This window comes from Pavona decussata, unplaced genomic scaffold (assembly GCF_977016875.1).
Source record: "Pavona decussata unplaced genomic scaffold, jaPavDecu1.1 SCAFFOLD_170, whole genome shotgun sequence".
In the NCBI taxonomy this organism is placed as follows: domain Eukaryota; kingdom Metazoa; phylum Cnidaria; class Anthozoa; order Scleractinia; family Agariciidae; genus Pavona; species Pavona decussata.
In genome coordinates, this window is record NW_028145581.1 from 800,782 (window position 1) to 827,981 (window position 27,200).

Here is a 27,200-nt window from a genome sequence, read left to right on the forward strand (position 1 = left end):
AATTCTGAAAGTTACAATAGCTGATCACGAACTGGTGATAAAGGCAAATGTGAGGCTTCTTTAAACTTACTTTTCCAGCCGGCCTGCTCTAACTTGCTATCCGGATAGTCGGACAGTCGTGCCAGTGAAACAGAGCTCATTGTGCAAAAGACAGTTTTGCAATCAGTTATATCCCTCTACCAAAGCACTTCAATACCTGGTCGGTGTTGTCGTACCTGATTTAGCAAATATAGATTACTTCACGGAAAGTACGGGCGTACGGTGTTTACGCACGAGCTGTTGACGTATCAGAAATCGAACGAGTGAGCGCAGCGAACGAGTGAGATTTCTGATACGAAACAACGAGTGCATAAACACCGTACAAAGCACTTTGAATGCTGTAATTTGTTTATTTTATACAAACTGAGATTTTTTCGTGCTGAACAGGTTTGGTAAACATGTAAACATAGCTCACAAGTGTTTTATTGTTATAATGAAAGTACACGAAAATATCACGTTATTTCAAAAATGCGTTTTCGAGTGCAGTGATTGTCAGACGTGTACTTGAAAGGCCTCCTTTTTCCGCCATGGTTTTCATCAAACTGTTCAATTTGTTCTGACCCATTTGCACTTGATTTAAACCACATTTTTTTTGTTTTGTTTTGTTTTGTTTTGTTTTGTTTTTTGACGAAAGACTTTTTGTGGAATTTATTTCGAGAAAGTATGGCGCACCAGGTTTATTCATCGCGTCAGGTCGCTTTTCGGAATAAATCTTGTAAACGGCAACTGGATCTCTTTCGGGTGGACCGTTTGATGGTGCGAAAGCCTTCGGTTTAACAGCTCCTGACATTACGAGGTCAAGCTCCTGTTCTAGTTTTCGTTTGCCTTTCAGAATACTCTAAGTATTCAGTTCCGTCAGCTTCCATGTGAAGTTGCATTTCGCCTCAAGTCATCTGCCGATGTTCTTCACAGCCTCTCAAACCAAAATGCACCGAATTGAAAAGCCACCCTGTGTTTAGCAAAGCTTCGGCATTTGAGATTCCGAGTAAATTCTTTTCGTAAAGGCATTTCCTTGCTTGATCAAACGCAATGTCTTCCATAATATTATACTCGCTGAGTACTTGTGTTCTTTTAAATACCGGCTAGTTTTTGAAATCAACCCTCGAAGGCTTGATGGTTCATAGTCTTGGCCATCTTTTCTTTTCCCACTAACAATGAATTCACTAACGCTCTTCTCTTCTGGTTAAATTTCTTCAATTTTTCTTTGTTCGTTTTTCTCCAGCAGAAATGCGGTAAGTAGCTTCACACCCCGCTGCATTTTTGCTCTAGTGTTTTATTTTCTTGGTCGTTAATAAGCTTATATTCTCCGCCGGATGGGTTTATCCAAAGGTTTAAACCTACTGTCAGAACATTGAGCCACCAGTGCCAGAACATTCAGCCATCAGTAGTTGTTTATTGGAATGTTTTAAACTCGTCTAGAAATGTCCTGCGAAAAAGCTGAAATCCCGGCAAGCGAGAAATTTAGAGCCGTAGAAAAGCTAGCGCAATCGACAAAGATACGCCAAAGCTACCAGGTTCATTCATTCATTGAAAATGTTGATGCGTTTTGACAGCCGCTTTCTGATTGGACGAAACGGATTTCCCACGTGTGAGAAAGTCGTTTCGCTGTTGCCATTGGCTGCGAGAATTTCCGAACCGGGTTTTCAACAGATCAATTCTGTCTGTAAATCTCAGTATATATGAAATAAAGAAAAATCCTTTTCGATCGGATTGCCATACAGGGATACTGTGGTTTATTTGCGGCCTGGTTGTTTTAGCGCTTCACATAGACTGGCAACACCGACATTAGTGATTTGATTATAGTCCAGAGACAGGGTGTTTACTTTGCAGCCTGGCTGTTTTAGTGCTTCATGTAGACTGGCAACACCGACATCAGTGATCTGATTAAAACTCAAATTTAGTGTGGTTACTTTGCAGCCTGGCTGTTTTAGTGCTTCACATAGACTGGCGACACCAACATCAGTGATCTTATTAACACCCAGATGTAGCGTGGTTACTTTGCAGCCTGGCTGTTTTAGTGCTTCATGTAGACTGGCAACACCGACATCAGTGATCTGATTAAAACTCAAATTTAGTGTGGTTACTTTGCAGCTTGGCTGTTTTAGTGCTTCACATAGACTGGCAACACCGACATCAGTGATCTTATTAACACCCAGAAGTAGCGTGGTTACTTTGCAGCTTGGTTGTTTTAGTGCTTCACATAGACTGGCGACATCCGCATCAGCGATGTTATTATTAGCCAGATCTAGTGTGGTTACTTTGCAGCTTGGCTGTTTTAGTGCTTCACATAGGCTGGCAACACCGACATCAGTGATCTGATTATAATCCAGATGTAGTGTGGTTACTTTGCAGCTTGGCTGTTTTAGTGCTTCACATAGGCTGGCAACACCGACATCAGTGATCTTATTAACACCCAGATCAAGTGTGGTTACTTTGCAGCTTGGCTGTTTTAGTGCTTCACATAGGCTGGCAACACCGACATCAGTGATCTTATTAACACCCAGATCAAGTGTGGTTACTTTGCAGCTTGGCTGTTTTAGTGCTTCACAAAGACTGGCAACACCGACATCAGTGATCTGATTAGTACCAAGATATAGTGAGGTGACTTTGCTGCTTGGCTGTTTTAGTGCTTCACATAGACTGACAAAACAGGCATCAGTGATCTGATTATTTGACAGAGAAAGACTGGTTAACGTTTTACGCAGTGATCCTTGGATAGAATCTACACATTCATTATTCAGTTGACACAAATGCAGACTTAGCTCGGTGATGAAACAAGAATCCTTTTCTAACGATGCAGAGATCAGTCTTAATCCAGATGATATAATGCTGGCTTCAATGATTAATCTCTTAATGGGCAGGAATGACCTCTGCTCAGACTGTGTCATTTCTGAGTGAGCGATTTTCAAGTTGAGGGTGCCAAATGGTGGCTTTCCAGATGACAATGTTTGGTGTCTTGTGCTGGGTTCCTCTTCATTCAATGCACTAATTGTATCGAGAAAAAATGATATGGCAATACAATCCGCGTCAGTTATTTCAATAAAACAAACCTCTTCATCATGAACAGGGTGTTGACGGTAGTGATCTTTAGCGAATTCCTTGTCCTGATATTCATAGAGACATTTTGCTTGAAGAAGATGGTGATTTCTCTGTCGGGTGTTTGATGAAAGCTGTTCAAGCAATCTTTCCATAAGCTCTCTGTCTTTTTCTTTTGACAGAATACCAGCCATAAATTGCGAGACCATTGTGGATACTGTTTCTCCTGGAGGAATTATCGTCCTCTTTACAAACCAACGTGCAGCTAAGTATTCCTGAAGAGTTAAGTGAGTAAAACAAAAATGTTTTTTTGTTTGAGAAAAAGCCACCCTGAAGGGAGGACCACAATGAAGAATTCCGCTTTTCCTCAGGCTTTCAACTTCTTTGGAACTGAACTTTTTCATTTCTTCCTCGCCAAAAAGGAACTTTTTCTCAATAAGCAACTCAGCTGCAAACTTGGACAGTTCATCCAGAAAGGTTTCGTCAAAATGAGGAACTTCGCTTTTGTTATGATTTTTCTCAAAAATGTTGAACACTTCAAAATAGAGATCGCTTGCTGAGATGGGTAGATCATCAGTACCCTTTGATTTCTTTAGAACGTACTCCATGTATGAACACATCAGAGCACAAAGCACAGGAATGTGAGCAAAACTGGTGAGATTCTCGTTCTTCGTGATATGCTCCATTACAGTGTTTTTCATGATTTCGTTCTCTCTGAAATATTTCTCAATGTATTCTCTCACTTCTCGTTGAGAAAACCCCATAATTTCCACCTTCCGATCGAAGTGCATTCCACTGATCTTGTCAGATTCATCAGGTCTTGACGTTACCATAACAGTAGCCTTTCCTAAAATTGTTCCTCTCATTAGTTTTGCACATAGTGCAGCCACCGGCATTTTCTCTCGGCAGCTGTTTGGATACCTTTCATGCGCATCGCCAGAGATATAAGCTTGTTGCGAAAATTCGTCAAAACCGTCAAGAATGATCAAAACTTCTTCAGGGTGATTAACAATGTATTCAAAAAGCGAGTCGTTGATATTTGATTGGTCATCTAATATCGAGGAGCGGTTTAAGATCTCTTTCAAGGTAAGAGTTTCTGTCTCTAGTAAATTCAACTGACGAAATGACAACAAGGACGCAAATTTAAAACTAGGCATTTGCGCGTTTGTTGGGAACAGAAACAATTTATCGTTAGCCCAATCTCGAAAAAGCTTTTGACAGAACAAGGTCTTTCCGATCCCTGCCTTTCCAATGACAAGAATGGATTTGGGATTTTTGTTTTCTTCGGTTGTGCGAATAAACAATTCTTGACAGTGTTTGACTCGAGCCTGAGTTCCGCTCACTTGACCATACTGCTTCAGATGTGCCCTTCTTTCGGCATCTCCGTTTTTAATAGGCTTTCGTCCATGTTGCATGACAAGATTAGTGAATATTTCGTCTGTTTTCATCTTGGGGACAGTAGGAATGTCCAACAGTTTGGGCTCTAACTCTGTTTGCCTTTCTATTGATGCTTTCAACGCTGCTGAGTAGGCATCAACGTCTGAAAAAAAGTATAATAATTTAACAGTTAAAAGAGTATATCATTTAAAAAATGCGCACGTGCCTTTTGTTGCGCAGACAACTGGACTTAAGGTTACCGTATACCTTGAGGGGTGTCTCGCGTCCAAGCGATGTAGTGCATCCAGTTTTAGTAACTCGGGCCGTAAGGCGGCACGAGTTAAGTTTTCGGTCTTATTTCTTATTTCGGTTGAAGGCGCCGAGTTAGGTAATCGGGGAAGGAGAGTGGAGGGCCCCGAACTCCCTCATGTTTTCTCTCTTCTTTCGCTTCCCCACTCTCTTCGCGTTTGCGAATGATTGCCCTTAGCGTAAGGAGGGTTCTGTAGTCGTTAGAATTCAGATCATTTTCTTTTCTAGTTCTCGCCATTCAATCTACAACAGAGATATAACCCACCTTCCTCAAATTTGTATTTAGCCTCGTACAGTTCAATTACTAATTACTACCTGAGAGTATATCAGCGCAGAGGCGCGAGAGTTGGTACGCGGTACGGCATGCATCCATGATTAGAGCAAGAGGAGGTTGCTTGAACATGATGCATTCGGTTTCATCTGATTGGCAAATTAGCGAGGGTGACAGTTGTACAAGAAATCATGAACCTTTGGAAGGTTTGTCTTGTCGCACGAGCAGCACGCGAATGAATTCAACTCCGCGCAAGATGATGTAGATGGAGGGCATGGAAAACGCGAATGCAAAATCGAAACAGAAAAGTATAGTGAGGTTTTATAGCTTTCTTCGGGACCTTCGCAAGATGCTGCAGAACACTCAGAAAACTTAAAGAATACCAAAGATTCGAATGCAGAACTCACCGCAAGCAACGAGAATGTTTCACAGCAGAAGAATGGTCATGTCGAATCGAACGATCGATCGCAAGTACACACTAAGGAAGAGGGGAAAAGAGAGAAAGTTTCTGACTTAGTGAACGCTTGGAATAATAGTACAGCAGAGGTGCTCGATGTTTAGGTGAGTAGGATCCATTAACCTGTTTTAACTTTCAAAGGTCATTTTTAAGAAATGTTGAAGGCCACGTTTGAGAAAACTGCTGCTCTTTATCTTTTATTTTAATGTCCGCCACAATTAGACTTAACTTTCCAATTTGACTTTCGTATTAGAAGGTTTATAGAAATGTAATCGGTGACAAGATCGCTATCGTGTCATACGTAGTCCTGCAATGACAATTTTCGTTTTTGATTCCTCTGCCGGAAAAATCCTGAACCTTCATGGGTTATCGCGCGGAGCATTTTCATTACAAAACGCGAAAGAAGGACAAGAAGGCACGTTCAAAAAAATTGGCGTGCCAATGAATACATCATGTATGAGAAATTATGCGAACGTACTTGCAATTTTTTCATTAGTTTTTGAATTTGTTTAAGAAGGAAACCGTTTTGTCAACAAACGCCTTGAATTTGTGTCCTAGAGCTGACAGAGCTTTGTTTTGCTAAATCATGTTTCATATCTTTGGTACATCTGAGTAAAAGAATTTGAGCTAATATTGATAAGTTGACATCAGAGTGCTTACGTCAGTGTATGTTAAATTTAGGGGATTAAAAAATTGGGGTCATACAGATAAATATCTGACTCACGATTAACATTGAAACATAATCAATGTACAAATGGTTTCTGTCTCCAAATCAAAGGTGAAGACGTCAGGATTAAAGCCCGGGAATATGAAACACGTACAAGGTATTCTACTTAACAAATGTCGTTTTTTTCCTGAATGTCATTCGTTCTGCAAATAATGCAATTATATCTGGATGTTACTTATTTCCTCACTATATCTCTGTATCTATCGATTTGGGGGCGTTAACGATGCTGGAGGTTATCAGTGCTAAAAGATCGTAGGCCCACGCGAGTTTAAGCTGGTAACAGCTATAATTCTTGTTTGATACAAGGGTTCAGGTATTTACATTTTAAGCCGGACGCGCTACATCGCTTGGACGCGAGACCCCTCTAAAGTTATAGGGTAATCTTAATCAATCAGAGAGCGCGCCATATGAGCAGAATCTCAAAACGGGATGTATGTACCAACTGTTTGTGTGCGTCATGTTTCTGTAGAGAAGAGCACCTCTGTATCGAACAAAAATGAGATTCATAAAAGTAAAAACTTTGTAACTCTACATGGCAATATGAAAGCTTCATCTACCCAAAAGGTTTCCGGTAAAAACCCATTACTTGTTACCCTGTGATCATCGGCGTACGAGCAAACATTTTTCATGCAGGTGTTGTGGGGAGCGAGGCCCAGAAGTTAATTTGACCGAATGAAAGTTAACCTGTTGGCCGCTAGTGCAAACAGACAGCGGTGTCCGGGCTATGTAACTTCTATTTATAACAAGCTGCCATATCGCAATGGCCTGTGTTAACGTTGTGTTTACAGGATTGTACGATTTTCACGTCTCTGTAATATCTACAAATTTAATGTAAGCTGTCACGTACCCCGTTGAATTTTCAGTCGCTAATCTAGGTAGGCTTTATCAAAGTGCATAGTCTATCATTGCAAGTGGTTAAGTTAAGTAGCTTAAGTCATGGAAATTGAAATCTTCATCCTCATCTTACTCCCTCTCCTCGCTGGTCCCCAAAGTGCACGTGTCTGAGCGCCTTTTTGTTGTTCTTGTTGTTGTTGTTTGTTTTGTTTTTTCTTGCCTTCCTCCTCGAAAAAAAAATACCTTAGCTTGACTTGTTGGCAACTATATTCACTCTATATTGAACTCTTCTTTCATCTAAGTTCCTCTGTGTAGAATTGTCAACTATGCTGGAATTTCTTTGAATTTTTTTTTTTTTTTATTATTTTACTTCTATATTTAACTTCCGACTCAAGTGAGATTTTTCTCCAAAAAATTCAATACTTTTTGGGCTGTAAAGAAAATAATTGAATTGTTTTAACTGTGGTTGTTACCAATGCTTTCTACCGGCTGTTTGCACTTGCCTTTTCCAGGCATCCAGATAGGGTGGTGAGAAAAATAATTTTTGTTGTGAATTTTTTTGGTAATTCAAGTCCTTTTCTTTAACATAAAATGCAAGGCTGATACTACGTGCTACGTGCTACGTACTACTTTGCCGCCCCCAGGCCCTCATACCCTTCCCGTACGCTTACGCTTGTGATGGCTGATAAAGAATCTGGCTTGACCAGATAGTGATTGAAAGAATTTATTTTTCCATGGCTATTATATTTTGGTGGGCGTTTTTTTTCACAACGCTGAATTTTTCTGTTTTCGTATGAAAAGTTGATTTGTTAGCTTTAGTTATCTTTATGTTATTTTATCAGCTTTATTGGTTTCTACAGCACTTTTATTAATTTTAGTTTTTTGAAGAGACGTTTAATTAAAGAAATTTTGAACATTGCTTGAGATGCATAGAAAACTGCGGCGATCTCTCATCATTCGAAGATTGTTTCCTCGGCAGTTTACATAAAAGACGTTTCTAATCCTAATCCTAATCAGGGGCGCATTTGTCCGCCACGTTGGATTTTTTTTTTGTTTCGATGTTCAAAAACGTCTTGTAGCGCTTCCAATACTATGAATATGCAGAGAATATCGGGATAAGTGGTGCAGTGGATACGTGAACTCGTTCCAAGTTTGAGTCGCAGATTGTGCATTAGTTTTCTTTCTCCTTTTGTACAATCGTTTGTTTTCATTTTGGTTGCCTTTTGCTTCCAGTCGACTGAATGCATTAAACATTAAACCCCTGTGACACAACATTCTCCCCGTATATTTTATACTACAATTATGACTGAAATTAGCGAAATGTAGCAGGAGCATCCAACAATCCATTTCGATCTCTTAAATTGCTCAGAAATTCGGATTTGGATTTTAAAGGAATCTTACGTTCTCTTCGGTAAAGCATCAGCTCAAAGTTCCGTAACATTGGTATAAACTAATACCGTTGGTTCCCAGATGGGAACCAACGAAGCTCAGCTAGCTGTCAATAACAGCACGTAAATTCAGTAAAAAAGATTCCATTGTCCTAAAACTATTTTGCGAGTTAAACCTTCAACAAAAACATTCGAAGAGATCAAACTGTATTAGCTTACACAAATATGACTCTAAAAGGCCAACAAACGAACTGTTTGTTTCACTTTCGTTTTTATTCATCCTGGGATATCCAGATTTTTTTGAGAAATGAATGCAAAAGTTTGAATGATTTTCAAACATTCAGCAGTCAAAAATGCTAAAAAAAGGTGTCTCCTGTGTTCCCAGATCGTTTTGTAACTTTTTAAAGACAAGTTGGTGTAAATTAATATGGTATGACCTGCTTGCACGCTTTAGCTGAAAAGTTAAGATGCAGAAAGTGTTAAGAAACCAAATTTAAAAGCTCTCAATTTGTCGGTTTAACAAAAATGCTAGCGAAACCATTTCCTTTTTTTTTTAACACCATAGTTGCTTCAACGAAAACGAAAAGAATTAGTTTTCCAGTGTTACGACATTTTCAACTGACATTTTTTTTTTAAAATAAATTCTGCTCGAATTTCTGCCGAGGTGATCAGATGTCCACCGAAATGAACCATAAGGTACCCCGATTATTACTATATTTGTAGTTTCATCTTCAGAAATTGCTAAAACAAATTATACACTGGTTCATTTGGTGATAAACCCTTAAATTCGTCACTTTCTAGTTAGCTAACCTGGTTTGACATTCTTCATTTTAAGTCTTTTAGCTCCTTGATCCAAGTGTTCTACCTTGCTTGTCATTGTAGTTAATCCCTGTTCCAGTTGCTCAACTTTGTGTTCTACCTTGTCTGTCATTGTAGTTAGGCTCTGCTCCAGTAGCTCAACTTTGTCGTCTGTCTTGGCAAGTCCTTCTTGTAACGCCTGAACTTGCATCGATAGTCGTTCTTGGACAGCTTTCTGACAATGCAACAGTCTCTTCAGAGTCCCCTCCACCTCTTGAAGCTTTCCCTTTTGTTGCATCAAAGAGTCGTCATGTTCATCCAGTCTGGTTCCGTGACAAAGTTGCGAATCTTCAAGGACGGCAACCTGTTTTTGAACTGAAGCGAAATGCTTGATTTGTTGATCCAACACCGACTTAACGTTGTTGCTGTCGTCGATGAGATCATTGACATTTTCTTGCACTAAAGTCAGAAGATCCCCGTCCACAGCATGTCCCATACACAACTGACATCCTGCATACAGTTTGAAGGGATTCTATGATTAGCATAATATGTTGAACAGAAATATTCATACCGTTCAAGTCGGTAACATTAACTCGACTCTGAGGGTGTCAGATTCATTCAGGTCATGCAAACGTGCTTTGAGAAATAACCTTACCTGTAAGCAGAAAGAACTTCCCAAACAAACCTTGTGAAAAATATTATCGCTTAACATATTTTCATGAGATCAATCTGTCTACTAACTTTTAGAACACTGAGTGTCACGTATATTACGCGTCATTCCAGTTAGCGTTCTTATTTGTGACAGCCGGCTGTATTGTAATTAGCACACCCTCTTGGAGGTCAGCTTTAGTTAATGGGGAAAGCGTCGATAAAAAAATAGATACCTTTGTCCGTTTTATTTCCTCGTTCTTTCGTTGGTTGGTTCGTGCCTTCGTCCAATTATTCATTCAATTATTGATTTTCTTCACGTATTCAAAGGAGCGGTTAACGCGTCACAAAAAGAGTTTGCTTGTCATACCTATAGTTTGCCAGTCATACAGATCTTCCAACGTCTTCTTCTCCTTCCCAGCAGTCAGGCCCAGACTTCTCACCAATGCTTCTAGCTTATCGAAGCAATCATCGAAGAAGGTGTCAGACCATTCACTGACGTCAAAATGGCCCCACTTGTTTCGGACATTTTTTCTGACATCATCAGCAGATGTCTGCGTGAGCGCGGAGAAAATAGCGTTTGGTTGGTAGTAAGAAATTCCCAACAAGTTCAAGGCGGCAGTCATGTCCAGCGACTCATCGAAGGCAGAAAACATAGCAAGATGATTCGGCAGGTATATCTTGGCCAGGTCAGCTGAACTGTTTAGAGTAAAACAGTAGCTTTTCTTGTCATTGCCATGCAGTACACTGTTGTTATTAACGTTCTGAAATTTCAGTTTTTGAAGGTGTGGATCAGTATTGGCGTAAGGATAAGTCAGTGTCTTCAGAGTACAGCTTGGGGTCAGATGTTTGTCCAAGTCGTCATAATGAGTGTCCATTCCTGCTTTGATAACATCTCGCAAAACTGGAGCGACAACTTTGTTCAGGGCAATTCCTACAACAATCCATCTCTTCTCTTCATCAGAGACCATCATCTTTAGTAAAAAGACGGATAAAAAGAAACTGAATTAATCAAGGAATGTGTGCATAATATTACCTGGTACCAACAGTATACTTTTTTATGAGTTATATGTGGCCCCCGTGATTCAGTTTTGCTCTGTCCCAGACAAAAATAATGACTCAGTGAGAGTTTTTCGACTGTAAATCCGAGTCAACAGGGGCAATCAATGGTTCATTTTGGTGGATATCGAAGGGGCAAATATGTCGTCAAAAATAACAAAAAAGGACAGCTTTCATTTTCGCAAAACCAAAAACAGATAGAGAATTAGCGGAATAAAATCTCGTTTCCTACAATTTGTTCTTCGCAGCTTAAATTTGCAGCTAAAGCATTCGAACATATCAATTTGTATGAGCTTACACAATTTTGTCTTTAAAAGGTCATGAAACAATCTGGGAACACAGAAGACAACATTTTAAGTATCTTGCTTTTAAGCAAAACATTTAACGAGAACATTTTAAAATGTTCTTGTTAGGTGTCCTTGACGTAAACTCTGCTACAGAAAGGTACAATCTAATTATGGACCAAAAAAGAAGAAACCGTTTCTAAAAATTCAAGAATCGACAGTGATTGGTCATGAAAAAAAACAAACATTCGTTTCTACTCCCCCACCGATGTAGTACAACAGATTCTTTACACACTAACCACTTTTTCCAAAAAGCCGCACTGGATAAAACAAAGTCACCGTCGATGGTTCCATTTAATATGTATCTCAACGGTAAACCGTTCGCTCATGGCGAATACAATAGGTGGTTTGCATTGCCGCCACATTAGTATATAAAACAAAAGAAAATTTGTTTACAAAGTTTGCATAAAAATGGAAGTTAACTCCCAGAGGAGAAAAATCTTATTGTTCCTGTACGCCAACATGGTTGTCATGACGTCACATGCAAACCATCAATACTGCCATCCTACCTTACTTGCCGACATGTTGTAGTTTCTAAGCTGCTCATGAAAAGAGCGCTGCAATTCTTGTGGTACTTCTTGTCCCCATGCACCAAGACTTTCTCGCTGATTTATCGATTTAACCTTTGGATCTGAAAGAGGGAACAAATGGCTATTCAATGCTTCTTGTTCCTTTACAGTAAAAACAAACAGACAACAAAAATAAAAACAAAGTTTATAACATAGTTTTGTGGTGTAACCATAGAAATCGACTGAAATTAGCTTATAATGCGCCAGTGATTTTGAAACAACGCTGTGTGTGTATTCATTGGCTTTTAGCAGTTTATTTATTTTGGTGCAAATTATTGGCACAAATACAAATAAAATAAAAAAAAAATGAGCCATAACGATGATCTGTAAAAGAGTCAAGTTCCTATACAAGACAGATTACCTGATAACTAAACTTAAAATACAGAAATTAAAAAGATAGATGAATATGAGTAAAGAAGAATAAGTACAAACACACACAAACTAGTTATTCCATAAAAAATCTCTTACCACCGATTTGAAAATACTAATACTTATTGCCGAACGGACGTGTAAAGGTAAAATATTCCACATATCATGTCTGAAATTCTGTTCAAACAGGTAATTTTAAATAAGTTTGTCCTTGCAAAGTTTTTCTTTTATCACTACACCTAAGAGAATACCGGTCAGCTTCGGAATAAAAACTTACATACTTAATTACATCCATTTTGAAATCACTGGTGATCCTTGGAATATGATTGGTCCAAAATGGTGCAATTTATTCCCAAATTGCACCATTTTTTGCTCTAAATTGTATCCTTTCTTTAGCCCATCAAAATGGAAATGAAGTTGTGTTACGCTTTGTATCGTTATACCGGAAATTGCATTACGTTAACGTAATGGCCACACACATGACCTGTCAAACGTTTTCTTTTCTGGCTATGTAATTTCAATAAAAGTGTAAGATTACAAATTGCTCTCATTCATTACAAAAACAGAAAGAAAAACAGGCAAAAAGCTTTCCTAAATGAAAACGTTAAGTAAAAATTGACAATCAAACCTTTAATCTTTTATTCCATTAGCGTTTAAGCATCAATTCGACAAAGTGATGTGATGTGCGTTTTAGCTTATCAATGATCGACCTTTCCTTCTCGCATTGTGGTTCTACAACTGTCAAACGAAGCATAATTCCTTCGCAAGGAACTCTCCAATTTTAGAAGTTATTCTTTCGATTTACCGCCTTAAAAGGGTTAATTTTCTTTATGTTTTAATTTTAGTTTCAGTTTATTTTTTGCCTTTATACTTGCACATAGTTACAAGATAAATATACATTAAAATATAAAAGATAAGAAATAACAAGAGAGAGAGAAAGATATGGCGAGGAGCTACAAGCTCCTCAAAAAAAATTACAACTTTGAAATCAGGATTTTAGGCGTAGCTTATTTAATTTTTCAATACATTTAGGTTAAAAAGCAAGTACACAATCAAACACACACAGGCAGCAAAACATAAAACAACACGTTCAAAACAGGAGTAGTCCATTTACATTTAAATAGAGAAATACTCTCAGCATTCTGAATTTCTGAATTAAAGGAATAAGGGTTGAAAATTAGCGCTCGCCCACTCGCCAATGCGAGTGTCAAGACCGTCGGCCGAGTGGAAATCTCAGGTTACTCCACAGGCAGCCCAAGATCGCGGCACAAGAGAGCGTGTAATAATTAATTACTAGTGGACATGATGACCTTTGAGTGCAAGCAGCCATTGAGAATTAAACGCATTATAATACTTTGTATGGGAAATAAAATACCGACGATTCTGACGCTTAAAAAAACGCTAAATTTTAACTTTCATTCAATAAAATGAATAAAACTGACTCACCTCTGGTGTATTCTTGTGTTTTGTAGCTTATTTTACCGTTTCGAGCATTCTTTGAAATCACTGTCATTTCCCCCATAAGATGGAGTCAAGGAAGGACACTAAGATTTCGACCGTAAGCTCACATAGTCCACTTAGAGGCGGTTTGCGCCTCGAAAATCCATCCCAGCCGCGATTTTTTCACGCAAAGCTAAGGCCCCATCATTCGCAAACCTCGGTGAAGGTGCTGTACATGAAATGACTGTACCCCATCGGGTGGAGTTTATTTGACCTCGGACCCAAGCTCCGTTACTATTTTCAAAATCGTCAGCTGTTGGAGAAACGACGCTATCGTGGAATCGAAAGCAGAAAATGCTCATTTCCAGCCAAGTGAGTGGGGATTTTTGACGACGCAACATTCACCGAGGTTTGCGAATGATGGGGCTTTAGCTTTGGGTGAAAAAATCGCGGCTGGGATGGATTTTCGAGGCGCAAACCGCCTCTGAGTGGACTATGCGAGCTTACGGTCGAAATCTTAGTGTGCTGCCTTGACTCCGTCTAATGAGGGGAATGACAGTGATTTCAAAGAATGCTCGAAACGGTAAAATAAGCTACAAAACACACAAGAATACACCAGAGGTGAGTCAGTTTTATTCATTTTATTGAATGAAAGTAAAATTTAGCGTTTTTTGTAAACGTCAGCATCGTCGGTATTTTATTTCCTATACAAAGTCTTATAATGCGTTCAAACTCTCAACGGCTGCCTGTTTAACCCAATACCGCTTGCACTCAAAGGTCAACATCCCACAAGTTTTAATTATTACACGCTCGCTAGTGACGCGAGCTTGGCAGTTTTATTCGTTTTATTGAATGAAAGTTAAATTTAGCGTTTTTTAAACTTCATAATCGACAGTATTTTATTTCCCATACAAAGTCTTATAATGCGTTTAAATTCTCAATGGCTGCTTGCACTCAAAGGTCATTATGCCCACTAGTAATTAAATATTACACGTCCTCTAGTGACGCGAGCTTGGGCTGCCTGTGGTTACTCGCCCGGTTTTGCGGGCAGAATTTTTATCTTCAGGAAAATAAAACTGTAACTGAAAGTTTTTGACAACATCTAATCTAAATGAAGTATAGGTCGATCCCCATACTGATATGCAGTAAACAAGATAAGGATAAACTAAGCTGTAATACAATGTGCATAAAGAGAAGGTGGGAAGGCAATACCTTGCTTTATAAATTATGCCAATTGATTTTGATATTTTTCTAGCCATATTAGAGTCATATTAGCAATTTTCATTTAGAATAACACATAAAAAATAGTCTCATTTACTCGTTCAATGGCACATTGACTAATCTTTAGATTGATGTCAAGTGTTTGCCTCTTTTGCCTGGGTTTAAAAATTATTTTAAAAACTGACATTTCGGGACGCCAGAGGGAAGCTGACAGCAATGGGAGACGCTTGAGTCAAAACCCAAACATGCACGGCGATTATCGCTAGCTCTACACCTTTTAAAGGAGCTCGAAATGCAGTGAAATGGGAACGAAGATCAATTTTAGTATTGCCGAATGGAACGCCAAGAATTTTTGGCAACAGAATGTAAGCAAGAGACGTATTTGATTAAATCGCAATTGTTCAGAAATAACAACGGACTGAAGCATGACGCACAAGCCGCGTGTGAATATAACAAGGTAGTTCTTATGTTATTGCGTTCTCCTACGTCGAACGCAATTCCTAATCTTTTGTTCCATGGCCTCTGCCGTTTATTGCGTGTCCTGTGGCACTAAGCCAGGACGATTTCACATTCCAGAAATTCCTGTAAGGTCACCAAAATGTCCTCCCCGCTAGGATTTTGCAGGGGCATCGCTCACTTCTCGGCCCGATCCCGGCCGGGAAACTGTATATGGACTTCTCACGGCTTCGTTTTCGCTCGTGCAAGTTATCAGGTTGTTCTGTCGTGAGTTTCAAAGAGTCACGTTTGTCTTTTCGTGTTTGACAAGCTGTTTATGTGAATATCGGTTCTCCGGCATTAGATATTTGGATTATGAGTTCAACTAGCTGTTGCTCCGAGGTTATGTTTTTCAAACTATCCACCTTCGATAAAGAAGAGCCATGTTGCCGTGCTAAATCACGTTATCACATTAGCAGACTTCGTGTTATACAACTCAAGTTCAAAAGATTCATCAATTCTTTCTGACCTTTCAATTTGCCAACGAGATTCACTGAACATCGACGCAAGCCGGGGATAAGTTACGAAGCACAATACGGGAAGTTTTGTCTCGGTATGTGTTTACGCTCTTTACGAGGTTTCAATAATAGACTTTTACGTTAGTATAAAATTGAAATACAAAAATATCTGTAATATTCTCGGTTTTCACTGTCACGCCATTGAAAAAAAAAATCGAAACCGTTCTATGAATGAAGTCAAGAAATTGACATGGTGTAGAGGATAAATAAATGAGGCATCTGTCCAAGTGTCAGATCTGTGCGGCATTCCGTACTCGAGTTATTTGACAAAATGTTCCACATAAATTTATAGAGCTTAGTATGGAGACGCCATGTTTGTGTCCCTCTGAGGGGCACAAACATGGCGGCCGGAAATAGGAAAAAACATCTGGAGTTCACTTTTGCCAGAAAAGATGTTTGTTTGCCCTTGTGAATTTTCGAATGTTTAGATTAATATTTCTCCTCAAACTTAAATTGTTTAGAATGCTGAAAATCACCCGAAGAGTCATTTTTAAGATACGGAAAAGCACTGTCACGGCCGTCCTCCTGATGTCACGCACGATGGAAACTCGGAAATTGAAACTGTTCTATTTTCAAAAGGAAGCACGACATCGAGCTAAGAAATTGTGAACAGACATATTTTTAGGTAATCTTTCCTTGAATGGAGGTAAAAATTTTGTAGGCCTCCCAGTTTTGAATTCTAGAATTTGGTGACGTCACGTGAAAACCAAGAATACAGGCATCAGAAACTGTATGCAAATTAGCTCGCTTCAGTTCGACATTTTTACGGCTTCTTTCGCGGCATTTTGGTAAAATACCTTTTGAAAAGAAGACCAAAATAGTATGCTGGTTTGCGTTATTTTAAAGTTGGACAGTGTCACGCAACAGGCGGACCGAAAATACTTTCTGTTTAAGTTCAACAACGTAGTTGCTGAAATTTTAAACTCCGCTTCGTTTATTACAAATATTTCACTTTAGTAGTTACACATTATGTACAGATATAAAAGGACGAAAAGGCTACCTACAAAAGTGTCACGCAGAAGGCCGTACAATCGCACAACTTGAGGCTGCAACGGGACAAAGGAAAGTAATTCCTACTATTTTGTTCCTTTTCTCTCCATTTGCTCAACAATTCCACGGAAATTGGACAAAACGTTTTTCCGATCACACAGTTATTAATTTAAAAAGAAAACTTCAAATATTCAACTATAAAATGCTAGTTTTGGGTAATATACAGAAAAAGCCACATAACAAAAATAACAACAACAAATATTCCAATTGAAACGAACATGAAAGGGTGCACGATTTTGCAAAATTTGTTCAATTTAAGGTGAGGCAAGAACACACTCTATAATCTATGATTACTGCTAGTTTTGTTACCTACGTCCTTGACTTGAGGTAGTGGTTCACCGAAAAACATTAAGCTAAAAGCGCTGATTGTGATCGAAACAATGCCTTTTCTCACAGAAAATTGTTGACCAAATAAATATTTATTACCAGTAATAATCAAAGATTAGGGAGTGCGTTTGATGATCTCAATCCCAGGCTCTCTCTCCTTTGTGATGTCATCCACCCCTGCAAAAAAATCTGCGGGGGATGCCAGATATGCGTCCCAAGATCCATCCATTCAATGAATTAACGTTGTCCCATCCAATCTCGACTCGAAAGCAATAACTGTGAATAGCTTATTATTGACAAGAACAACGTATTTGTATTTTCGTGTGAGTGATGAATTATAATGCTGTCGCTAAAAGAATTATTATAAACTAAATTTCATTTTACAGAGCAAAAGATTTACCTATTAGCAGTTTAAAATTTAATAAGGGATATTTCTGTTACTGTAAATAAATTTTAATTATATCTGATTGAAGTTGGGCAATTATTAAATTAAGTCAACCTTTGCATCTTTGACTGTTTGAAATTCACTAGATTCTACTTAAACACGATTTTTGCGGACGGCATGAAACTGCACCAAATCTCTCGCATTTCTCTTGTTCTCGTGCCCGCTTGAAAATCCTTTTTTGCGGTCATTTGCGAACAAAATAAAAGAGCGAGTCTAGCCTGACTGGGGAAAAGTTTGTTGTGTACAGTCACGTGTTCTGAAATAACCGGGAAGGCTATCTCGAGGGATAGCCCAAAACACTCCGCTCCCCAACGGTTACCCATTTATTCCGTGCGCGCCTTGTTTAGGCAACATCGAGATTGTTTCTGATACATACGAACTGTATATTTTAACTGTAAACATACTACATTCAACTGTAATAACTATTACGCGGAGACTTCAGGGATGCCTCCGCTCGGGTTTTAACTCCTGCGGGGGCAATAATGCATGTATACCCTTCCAATTAGCGCCCACCTTGAAAGCCCAAAAAGTTTATAAGCGCCCACCTTCAAATAAGCGCCCATCCTGAAAACCCACAAAGTTAACAAGCGCCCACCCTTTTAAAGCCCAAAAATTTGATAACCCCAATACCCACAAAATACATTTCTGTACTATCCCAGCGTGAAGTAAGAGGAGCGTCAGAGTGTGTTCCAAAATTAGTTTTAGATACAGTAATCAATGAACTTTTATATTGTTTATGCTTTGTTCATGTTAGCTTTTAAACTTTATTTTGTCTTTTTGAAGCGAAATAAACTTGTTATCCTTTATTTTGTTATTCTCTAAAAATGTCCTCGCTTGCTGAAAATGTTGGGAGATAAAAAGCACCCATCCTCGAATAAGCGTCCACCCCCATGGGCCCAAAATTAAATAAGCGTCTGGGGCACTTTATCGAATAAATACGGTAATATAATATAACCCAATATAAAATCCTCAAATTTTCAACGCGTTACTGAAATTCACGTTCACCAGTCCGGCACAGTTATCAAATTTGATAACCGGGACCAAAACAAACTATTAGCCAATCAAACCTCAAGTTACAGTTTACGTGACATGTTATCATAGCAACCATCTTCTTTCAATATGGTGGCCATTTCAATATGAAAACATTTTGATGGGGCTCTAATTCAACATTCGATTTCGGTCGCACAGTGAATTGTACGCAAGGAAAGGTTTAGAATAGGTATTTTGGCCTGACATCAGGAAAATACGAAACAATCTTTGTCCATAATTAACTGACAAAGCTCATTTTGATATCTATCGAAAGCCTCATAGCGTCGTGGTGGACCGAGGAAACCTCGAGCGGCTTTGGCTAAAGAACAGAATTCCTGAGCGATAGGCGATCAAATAGAAACACTAATCCCAAGAAAATAACTTCCATCAAAGATGCTTGTTTATTGCATTAATATTAACATGATTTGAACTTCTTGTTGCCTTGCTCCTCTCCTTCTTGTCCTTCGTCAATCTGTATGAATGAAGAAATGAAGAAATTTTGCGTTATAACTAACTTTTAAAATGGGACTTCAAATAAATTTTGTTTCTTTCTTGTACCAGGGATTTCGAAAGTGCAGGAGGCGATGATTCGATTGAGTAGCGACGTGTGTAGAGTCGCTTCGATCTGTCCTAGATAATTGAAGCGACGTACTGCAATAGAAGTAAAATAAAAAATAAAATAAAAGTGCAACGGCCAAGTCCCGTTTAAATTGTTCTTGAAAGGGCGTATTGAGGTTGTTTGCTGTGGCTCAAAGCTCGAACTGTTGTGAGTCTGGCATTACACGGGCTTAAAACACCAAGCATAAATTTGTAAAGGATAATTACATTTTGGGAAAATCGTAAAATCGTACTGTGAAGGCATACCTCAACATCCGGCATGTCACCTTCATCACCGAGCTCTGAAATCACTCTCTGTGGTTACTGTCGGCTGGCTGATTATTAATCTAACGACGAGAACAGAAATAAAAATATTACAGTCATTTTTAATTAAATGTACCACCTAGAAAAATACGAATTATTTCCGTTCGTATCCAGTCATATTAGTAACGATACTGAACAAGACAAAGACATGTAATTGCCAAGGAGGCATTTCCGGAACAAAGCGTTCGATAATTTCAGATAATTTTCGACTGAGTTGTTTACCAAAATCGTTCCTGGATAACCGTCTTAATTTTGAAATCCTACCCTTCATCACTAGACTTTCCCGCAGTCCATGAGCTCCTTTTTCTCTTTATTGAGAAAGTATTGTACTCGGCCTATTTGCCTGCCAGCAACATCTCTCAACGTACACGCTTGCTTGGCGCTCTTGGACATCAAGATTCCTCCGGTATTTATTCCACCGAGAGCAACTCGCATTGTAAGTTAAAACGAATCCCTGTTTCCAAAGGTTAAGTAGCTATTTTCTCTCGGTGGAAATCCATAATGCTGCCTTCATTTCTAGTCATCTTAGAAGCACAAGTAATTAACAATGGCGGTCAGTGGCGGAATCAGACCGCAAATCAAAATATCATAGTGCCCTCTTACAATTCTTCATGCCCTCCGACAAATAAGTGTTGAATCGAAAGATATATTAATGAAGATCACGACATTTTTTCTTCGTGTACCACAAAAATCTACAACTACCTTTAAATTGATGGCAAAGACAATAAACATACCTGAAAGGGACTGTCATTTCGTACCACCTCTTCAAAGCGCAAGGGAAGATCTCGCATAATTCTTTCCGGATGGTCACCATTTTTGCGGGACCTTGAAGTTTATTGTTCTATCGACGTTCAAGCCTGGAATTCTGGGTATGGAACGCGAGTACAACCGAAAAATTACCGAAACTATTGAACGCTCTCCGAAAACTCACCAAGCTATGAGCTGGCGCCATGTTGTGACGTCACGCGGTTATCAAATTTGATAACTGTGCCGGACTGTTCACGCGTAAATTTTCAAGACTCCAATATGCCTTTTTCAGCAAGAAAATACACCTTTTTAAAACGTTAAATCGAAAGAATAACTTCTAAGAAGTACTAGAAAGTTGGAACAGTGGGGTTCACCGCGAAAATATTACGCTTACAGGGCAAATTGACGTAAGCATCCTTGCAAAGTTAATGCTTGCATCGACCAAAATATCCCTCTAAAACGCTTCATGCGTCGTATCTTTTTAAATACAGGGGAAAATATTTCTTAAGAACAATACCTCGTGCTTCACACGACAGCTTTACATCTTACGGTATCACGGCTTTGATTTGGAGACAGGAACCGTTTGTAATACTATACTAATATTGTTAGCATTTGCATTTATTTGTACGTTTAAACAGATCCTGACTGTACTTAGTGCTTACATCGATCACAATATCCCGCGTTCATGCCTATAGGCACTTCGTTTAATTTTAAAGACCGACATTTGCGGTTATCCTGCCTGTATGGTCAGACGTCGTTTGATCCGATATCCAACATCTTGCACAGTCCTATAGTGAGCGGGTAGTGCGTGAAGGCCGAATAAAGAGGGGTTCAATAAACATGTTTACCTTTGTAACTCACAGAGATATTAATGCAAGACAAACAACCGACCGGTGATCCCATTTCATTGAAGTTCTCACTCATGGAATAATTTCTGGTCGTAAGGGATTTCGAAAGCTTCCATATTCGTTACCGTCGGAGTACACCACCGATACCAATCGAATCTTCAAACTACCGACTCTATCGCGGCGACAAAAGCTGTAGCCTACTTCACCAGTAGAATTTGTTGCTGTTAAATTTAGTTAATTTACTTACTTTCTTGTAACAGCTGACGAACTTGTTTGCTTTCCAAATTCTCTCAAGTTGTCTTCGTTTGCTTCTCCAAGCAAAGGAAAATGAAAAGTATAATATGCAAGCGAAGCGTTATCTGATCCTCTCACGTGACAGTCGCGTGAAGACGAACACGTAACCAGCTCTCTAAGGTCAACTACTGAATGACCTTTAGAGATATTCCAAGAATCCTTTATGCCATGTTCACGAAAATTAATTTGCTTTAACTAAGCATTGTGATTAGTGCTCTTGTACTGAGTCATTTATATGAAAGAAATGTTTTTCTTGGTCTACTGCAGTAATATTCATTCAGAGCCATTACGGGCAATTAATGAACGTTATTTAGGATTATTTAATACATAAAAGGTAACCTTCCTTATCTGGCGATCCGTTGGTAAACGGGGAATCTGCAAGTTCAGAAAATCGAAAAATATTAAGGCTGCTTGATAGATTGACAACGCGCGATACCGAGCAGAGAGTACCAGGCGCACAAAGATAATTTTAGAATCTACAACAGTACCGTTTTGTTGTTGTTGTTTTCGTTTATTTGTTTGATTTTTGTTTCTATTTTTAGTTTTGTTTTTTGTTTTCCAGAATAAATAAGTGTGGTGTTATGAAAGAAATGTGATGGTATATTTCCAGCCTGGTGAATGAATGAGAATGATGATTATTCTGGAAAGTGACGCAGGCATACTCGGAAAAAAGAAATCCGAGTTCTCCTAGGTTCGACTCCTGATAGGAGAACTCGGATTTCTTGTGTGGTGTTATTAGGCAGGGAAAATGATATTTTTGAATGGTGGGGGACAAAGGTTTGTAGGATAAAAATATCATGTACCACGGCACAAAGTAAACAAAATGTATTTAAACTTTTGAAAAAACTCATAACAGCCTCTCCCCCCCCCCCCCCCTTCCAAAAAAAAGAAGAGGCCTCCTCACCCCACACCCGAGACAGCAGGAAAAAAAAAAACATATACAGTGATGAAAAAAGGTTGCTGTCAAAAAGGAAATTCTAGAACTTCCAGCAATCACCAAGTGACCTTTCTTGAAATTCTGTTCTGCGGCCACCACCATAGACGGAAATTAGCGGAAGAAGCTACGAATTAATAGGCTATTTAAAATATAAACTTTTTTCAACGTAGAAAGCTCGGTTAAACCATGAACTTTGGACGACATATAAATACCCGAGAAAATTGTGTAACGTGCCCTGTTTTTGCCATAGCCAATCGTATTTCCTGTAGTGACAGATGTTTATTTATTACGCGGGATGCCCTGAGGGGGCATACCGTGTCTAAAAACGGGTCGATTTCTTTTTTTACGCGGGATGCCCTGAGGGGGCATACCGTGTCTTAAAAAACGGGTCGATTTCTTTTTTTACGCGGGATGCCCTGAGGGGGCATACCGTGTCTAAACACGGGACGATTTCATTTTCTTCGTCGTAGCTTCAAATCGGTACATTAATTTATTCATTAAACTCACCCCTCTCCTACTCGGGGTGTATTGTTCTGATTGTCTTCAACAGAAGCAGGCCAATCAAAATCCATTCTTGTCGCTTACATCGCGAGGGAGGGGACCCACTCACCCCTACCTGTGTGACGTCAACGCATCATTTGATCTATTTATTAAAAACCGATTAAATTTGGCGCCATATTGTTTATAACATGTTCTGGACTCAAGTGTGCCGTTTTCAAACGGAAATTTCACCATTTTGAAGCGGCAAATCGAAAGAATAACTTCTAAGAAGCACTCGACATTTAAAACGGTAGAAATTGGTGAGTTCATGGCGGAGGAATCGTGCTTTGTTTGACAGTCCTTGACCACGACGCGAGACTAAAAAGAGGTCATTGAGAAGCTTACGTTATCGTAATGGAATTCCACACATTTCCGGTGAAAGTCTGAGTCGCGTAACACAAGGAAAACAACGTAACGCGATCGTCGTGACTCAAACTATTCCATTAGCAAGGATAGTTTTATCAATCGGCGAAGCATACAGTTGGAAAAAATGAATCAGCCCCAGCATCACGCGTAATGCCAGTAAAGCAGGCATCTCGTTTTTTCTTCGTAGTAGCTACAAATCGGTACATTAATTTATTCATTAAACTCTCCCCTCTCCTACTCGGGATGTATTGTTCTGATTGTCTTCAACAAAGGCAGGCCAATCAAAATCCATTCTTGTCGCTTATATCGTGAGGGAGGGGACCCACTCACCCCTACCTGTGTGACGTCAATGCATCATTTGATATATTTATTAATGACGGATTAAATAGTCGCGCCATATTGTTTTAACATGTTCTGGACTCAAGTGTGCCGTTTTCAAACGGAAATTTCACCATTTTGAAGCGGTAAATCGAAAGAATAACTTCTAAGAAGCACCCGACACGTAAAACGGTGGAAATTAGTGAGTTCCTGGCGAAGGAATCGTGCTTTGTTTGACAGTCTTAGACCACGACGCGAGACTGAAAAGAGGTCATTGAGAAGCTTACGTTATCGTAATGAAATTTCACAAATTTTCCGTAGCCTCCCACGCAGACGTTCTTGGGGGTTCGTCACGCGTTCCTGCCCTAAGAACGTCTGCGTGGGAGGCTAAAATTTCCGGTGATAGTCTGAGTCGCGTATCACAAGGGAAACAACGTAACGCGATCGTCGTGACTTAAACTATTCCACTAGCAAGGATAGTCTTATCAATCGGCAAAGCATACAGTTGGAATAAATGAATCAGCCCCAGCATCACGCGTAATGCCAGTGTAGCAGGCATCTTGTTACGCGGGATGCCCTGAAGGGGCATACCGTGTCTAAAAACGGGTCGATTTCTTTTTTTTTTTTTTTTTTTTTTTTTTTCTTCCTCGTAGCTACAAATCGGTACATTAATTTATGCATTAAACTCTCCCCTCTCCTACTCGGGACGTATTGTTCTGATTGTCTTCAACAACAGCAGGCCAATCAAAATTCATTTTAGTCGCTTATATCGCTAGGGAGGGGACCCACTCACCCTTACCTGTGTGACGTCAACGCATCATTTGATTTCTTCATTAAAACTGCATTAAATTGTGGCGCCGTATTGTTTATAACATATTCTGGACTCAAGTGTGCCGTTTTCAAACAGCAATTTCACCATTTTGAAGCGGCAAATCGAAAGAATAACTTCTAAGAAGCACTCGACATTTAAAACGGTGGAAATTGGTGAGTTCATGGCGAAGGAATCGTGCTTTGTTTGACAGTCTTAGACCACGACGCGAGACTGAAAAGAGGTCATTGAGAAGCTTATGTTATCGTAATGGAATGTCACTGATTTCCGGTAATAGTCTGAGTCGCGTAACACAAGGTAAACAACGTAACACGATCGTCGTGACTCAAACTATTCCATTAGCAAGGATAGTTTTATCAATCGGCGAAGCATACAGTTGGAATAAATGAATCAGCCCCAGCATCACGCGTAATGCCAGTATAGCAGGCATCTTGTTTTTTTTTCTTCCTCGTAGCTACAAATGTGTACATTAATTTATTCATTAAACTATCCCCTCTCCTACTCGGGATGTATTGTCCTGATTGTCTTCAACAAAAGAAGGCCAATCAAAATCCTTTTTTGTCGCTTATATCGCGAGGGAGGGGACCCACTCACCCCTACCTGTGTGACGTCAAAGCATCATTTCATTTATTTATCAGATCCGGATTAAATTTGGCGCCATATCGTTAACATGTTCTGGACTCAAATGTGCCGTTTTCAAACGGAAATTTCACCATTTTGAAGCGGTGAATCAAAAGAATAACTTCTAAGAAGCACCCGACATTTAAAACGGTGGAAATTGGTGAGCTCCTGGCGAAGGAATCGTGCCTTGTTTGACAGTCTTAGACCACGAAGCGAGACTGAAAAGAGGTCATTGAGAAGCTTATGTTATCGTAATGGAATTTCAAAAATTTCTAGTGAAAGTCTGGGTCGCGCAGGGGAAACAACGTAACGCGATCGTCGTGACTCAAACTATTCCATTAGCAAGGATAGATTTATCAATCGGCGAAGCATACAGTTGGAATAAATGAATCAGCCCCAGCATCACGCTTAATGCCAGTGTAGCAGGCATCTTGTTTATTTTAGCAGAAACAACGATTCCCAGAAATTTTTGGAACGCACTTCATTAATTTAACGACCTACTTTCGCAGGTATCCTGTATGGGTCTGTATGGTTAGACGGCGTTTGATCCGATATCCAGACTTTGCACCGTCCTAGCGAGCGGGACCGAATGAATGTGTTTACCTGCAGAGATATTATTGCAAGACAAACAGCTGACAGATGATCCCATGCCATTGAATAATTTCTCATCGTAACCGAGTGTAGTTTTCAATCGTTGCTTTGTTAACCCGGGGGGGGGGGGGGGTACTCCCCTATATAAGGTATATAGGTATGTGCCGCCCCAAAGGGTATGGTTTTTGAGCCGTTTTGGTCTGAAAACGGGTATAGATTTTGACAGTTACGGTCTGAAATCGGGTCGGGTTTTTGGGGCGGGGAACATTAAAGAAAGCTTACAAACATATTTTTCTTCTCAGTACGTAACTGGAACGACTAACTGATAGCGAGAAAAAGAAATAGATAAACTATGTCATTCCAGCTTACTTTTACTCCTTGCGTCAACTTCCGTTCGGCACTGATGCATAATTATCAGGCCCCAGTTGTTCAAAGGCTGGATAACTTTATCCAGTGAATAAGTCACTATCCGACAGTTTCAATCTGTGCAAAGACTTCAGTATTTCCTTGTGCACAAGTGAGTATGCACACTCTAACCATAGCTTAGTTGGGGAGTGTACGAAAACCTTGGACAACGTTTAACGTGAAGTATATTTTAGACGCTGAAGAGTGCCTTATCCAGCGGATAAAGTTATCCGGCCTTTGAACAACTGGGGCCAGGCCTTAATACGGGTATGGATTTTAGAGGTCAGGGGCGCGTTTCTCGAAAGTCCCGGTAACTTATCTGGCCCGAAATCAAATATTCAAATGAAAGTCTAAAGAATAAAAGCGCGGGTCGTAGCTAACAAACCAGTCCATTTTGTTTTGTTAACTGATAGTTTTATCATATTATCTGCAAAACTATTGAAACCTCGACCTTGGATGTAAACAACAACAGCTTTCCGGGCCCGTTAATTATCGGGACTTTCGAGAAACGGGCCCCAGGTCTGAAAACGAGTGTGGCGTGTTTAGGTCTGAAATAGGGTCGGGATTTGAAGACCCGGGCGGCACACCCCCACCAAGAATTCCGAGGAGTACCCCCCGAGTTTGTTACGAAGATTATATTTATCAAAGGGATTACGGTGGCATATTCGGAGGCCTCAATATTCGTTACCGTCGAGTACACCACCGATACCAATCAAATGTTCAAACTACCGACTCTATCGCGGCGACAAAAGCTGTAGCCTACTTCAACAGTAGAATTTACTGTAAAATTTTGTAGTTAATTTACTTACTTTCTTGTAACAGCTGACGAACTTGTTCGCTTTCCAAATTCTCTCAAGTTGTCTTCGTTTGCTTCTCCAAGCCGAAGGAGAATGAAAAGTATACAATGGAACCTCGATTTAACGAAGTCGCTGGGGACCGGCCAAATTTGTTCGTTAAATCGAGGGTTCGTTATATCGAAAACCTCGATATAACGAACTTGAGGGGAAACGACCAAAATGTTCGTTATATCGAG

The 27,200-nt window shown here is 39.6% G+C and overlaps 1 protein-coding gene across 1 annotated transcript; it reads right to left on the reverse strand.

Annotated features, from left to right (window-relative positions):
• Positions 1-440: 440 nt before the first annotated feature.
• On the reverse strand, positions 441-26,992 carry LOC146464014 (uncharacterized). The gene is made up of 5 exons (XM_085083777.1): positions 26,977-26,992; positions 11,797-11,918; positions 10,255-10,858; positions 9,249-9,746; positions 441-4,615 (listed from the first exon to the last, which is right to left on the reverse strand). Exons 2-5 carry the CDS (start codon positions 11,809-11,811, stop codon positions 1,773-1,775), a joined length of 3,960 nt encoding a protein of 1,319 aa, XP_084939903.1. The 5' UTR covers positions 11,812-11,918; positions 26,977-26,992; the 3' UTR covers positions 441-1,772.
• Positions 26,993-27,200: the final 208 nt, after the last annotated feature.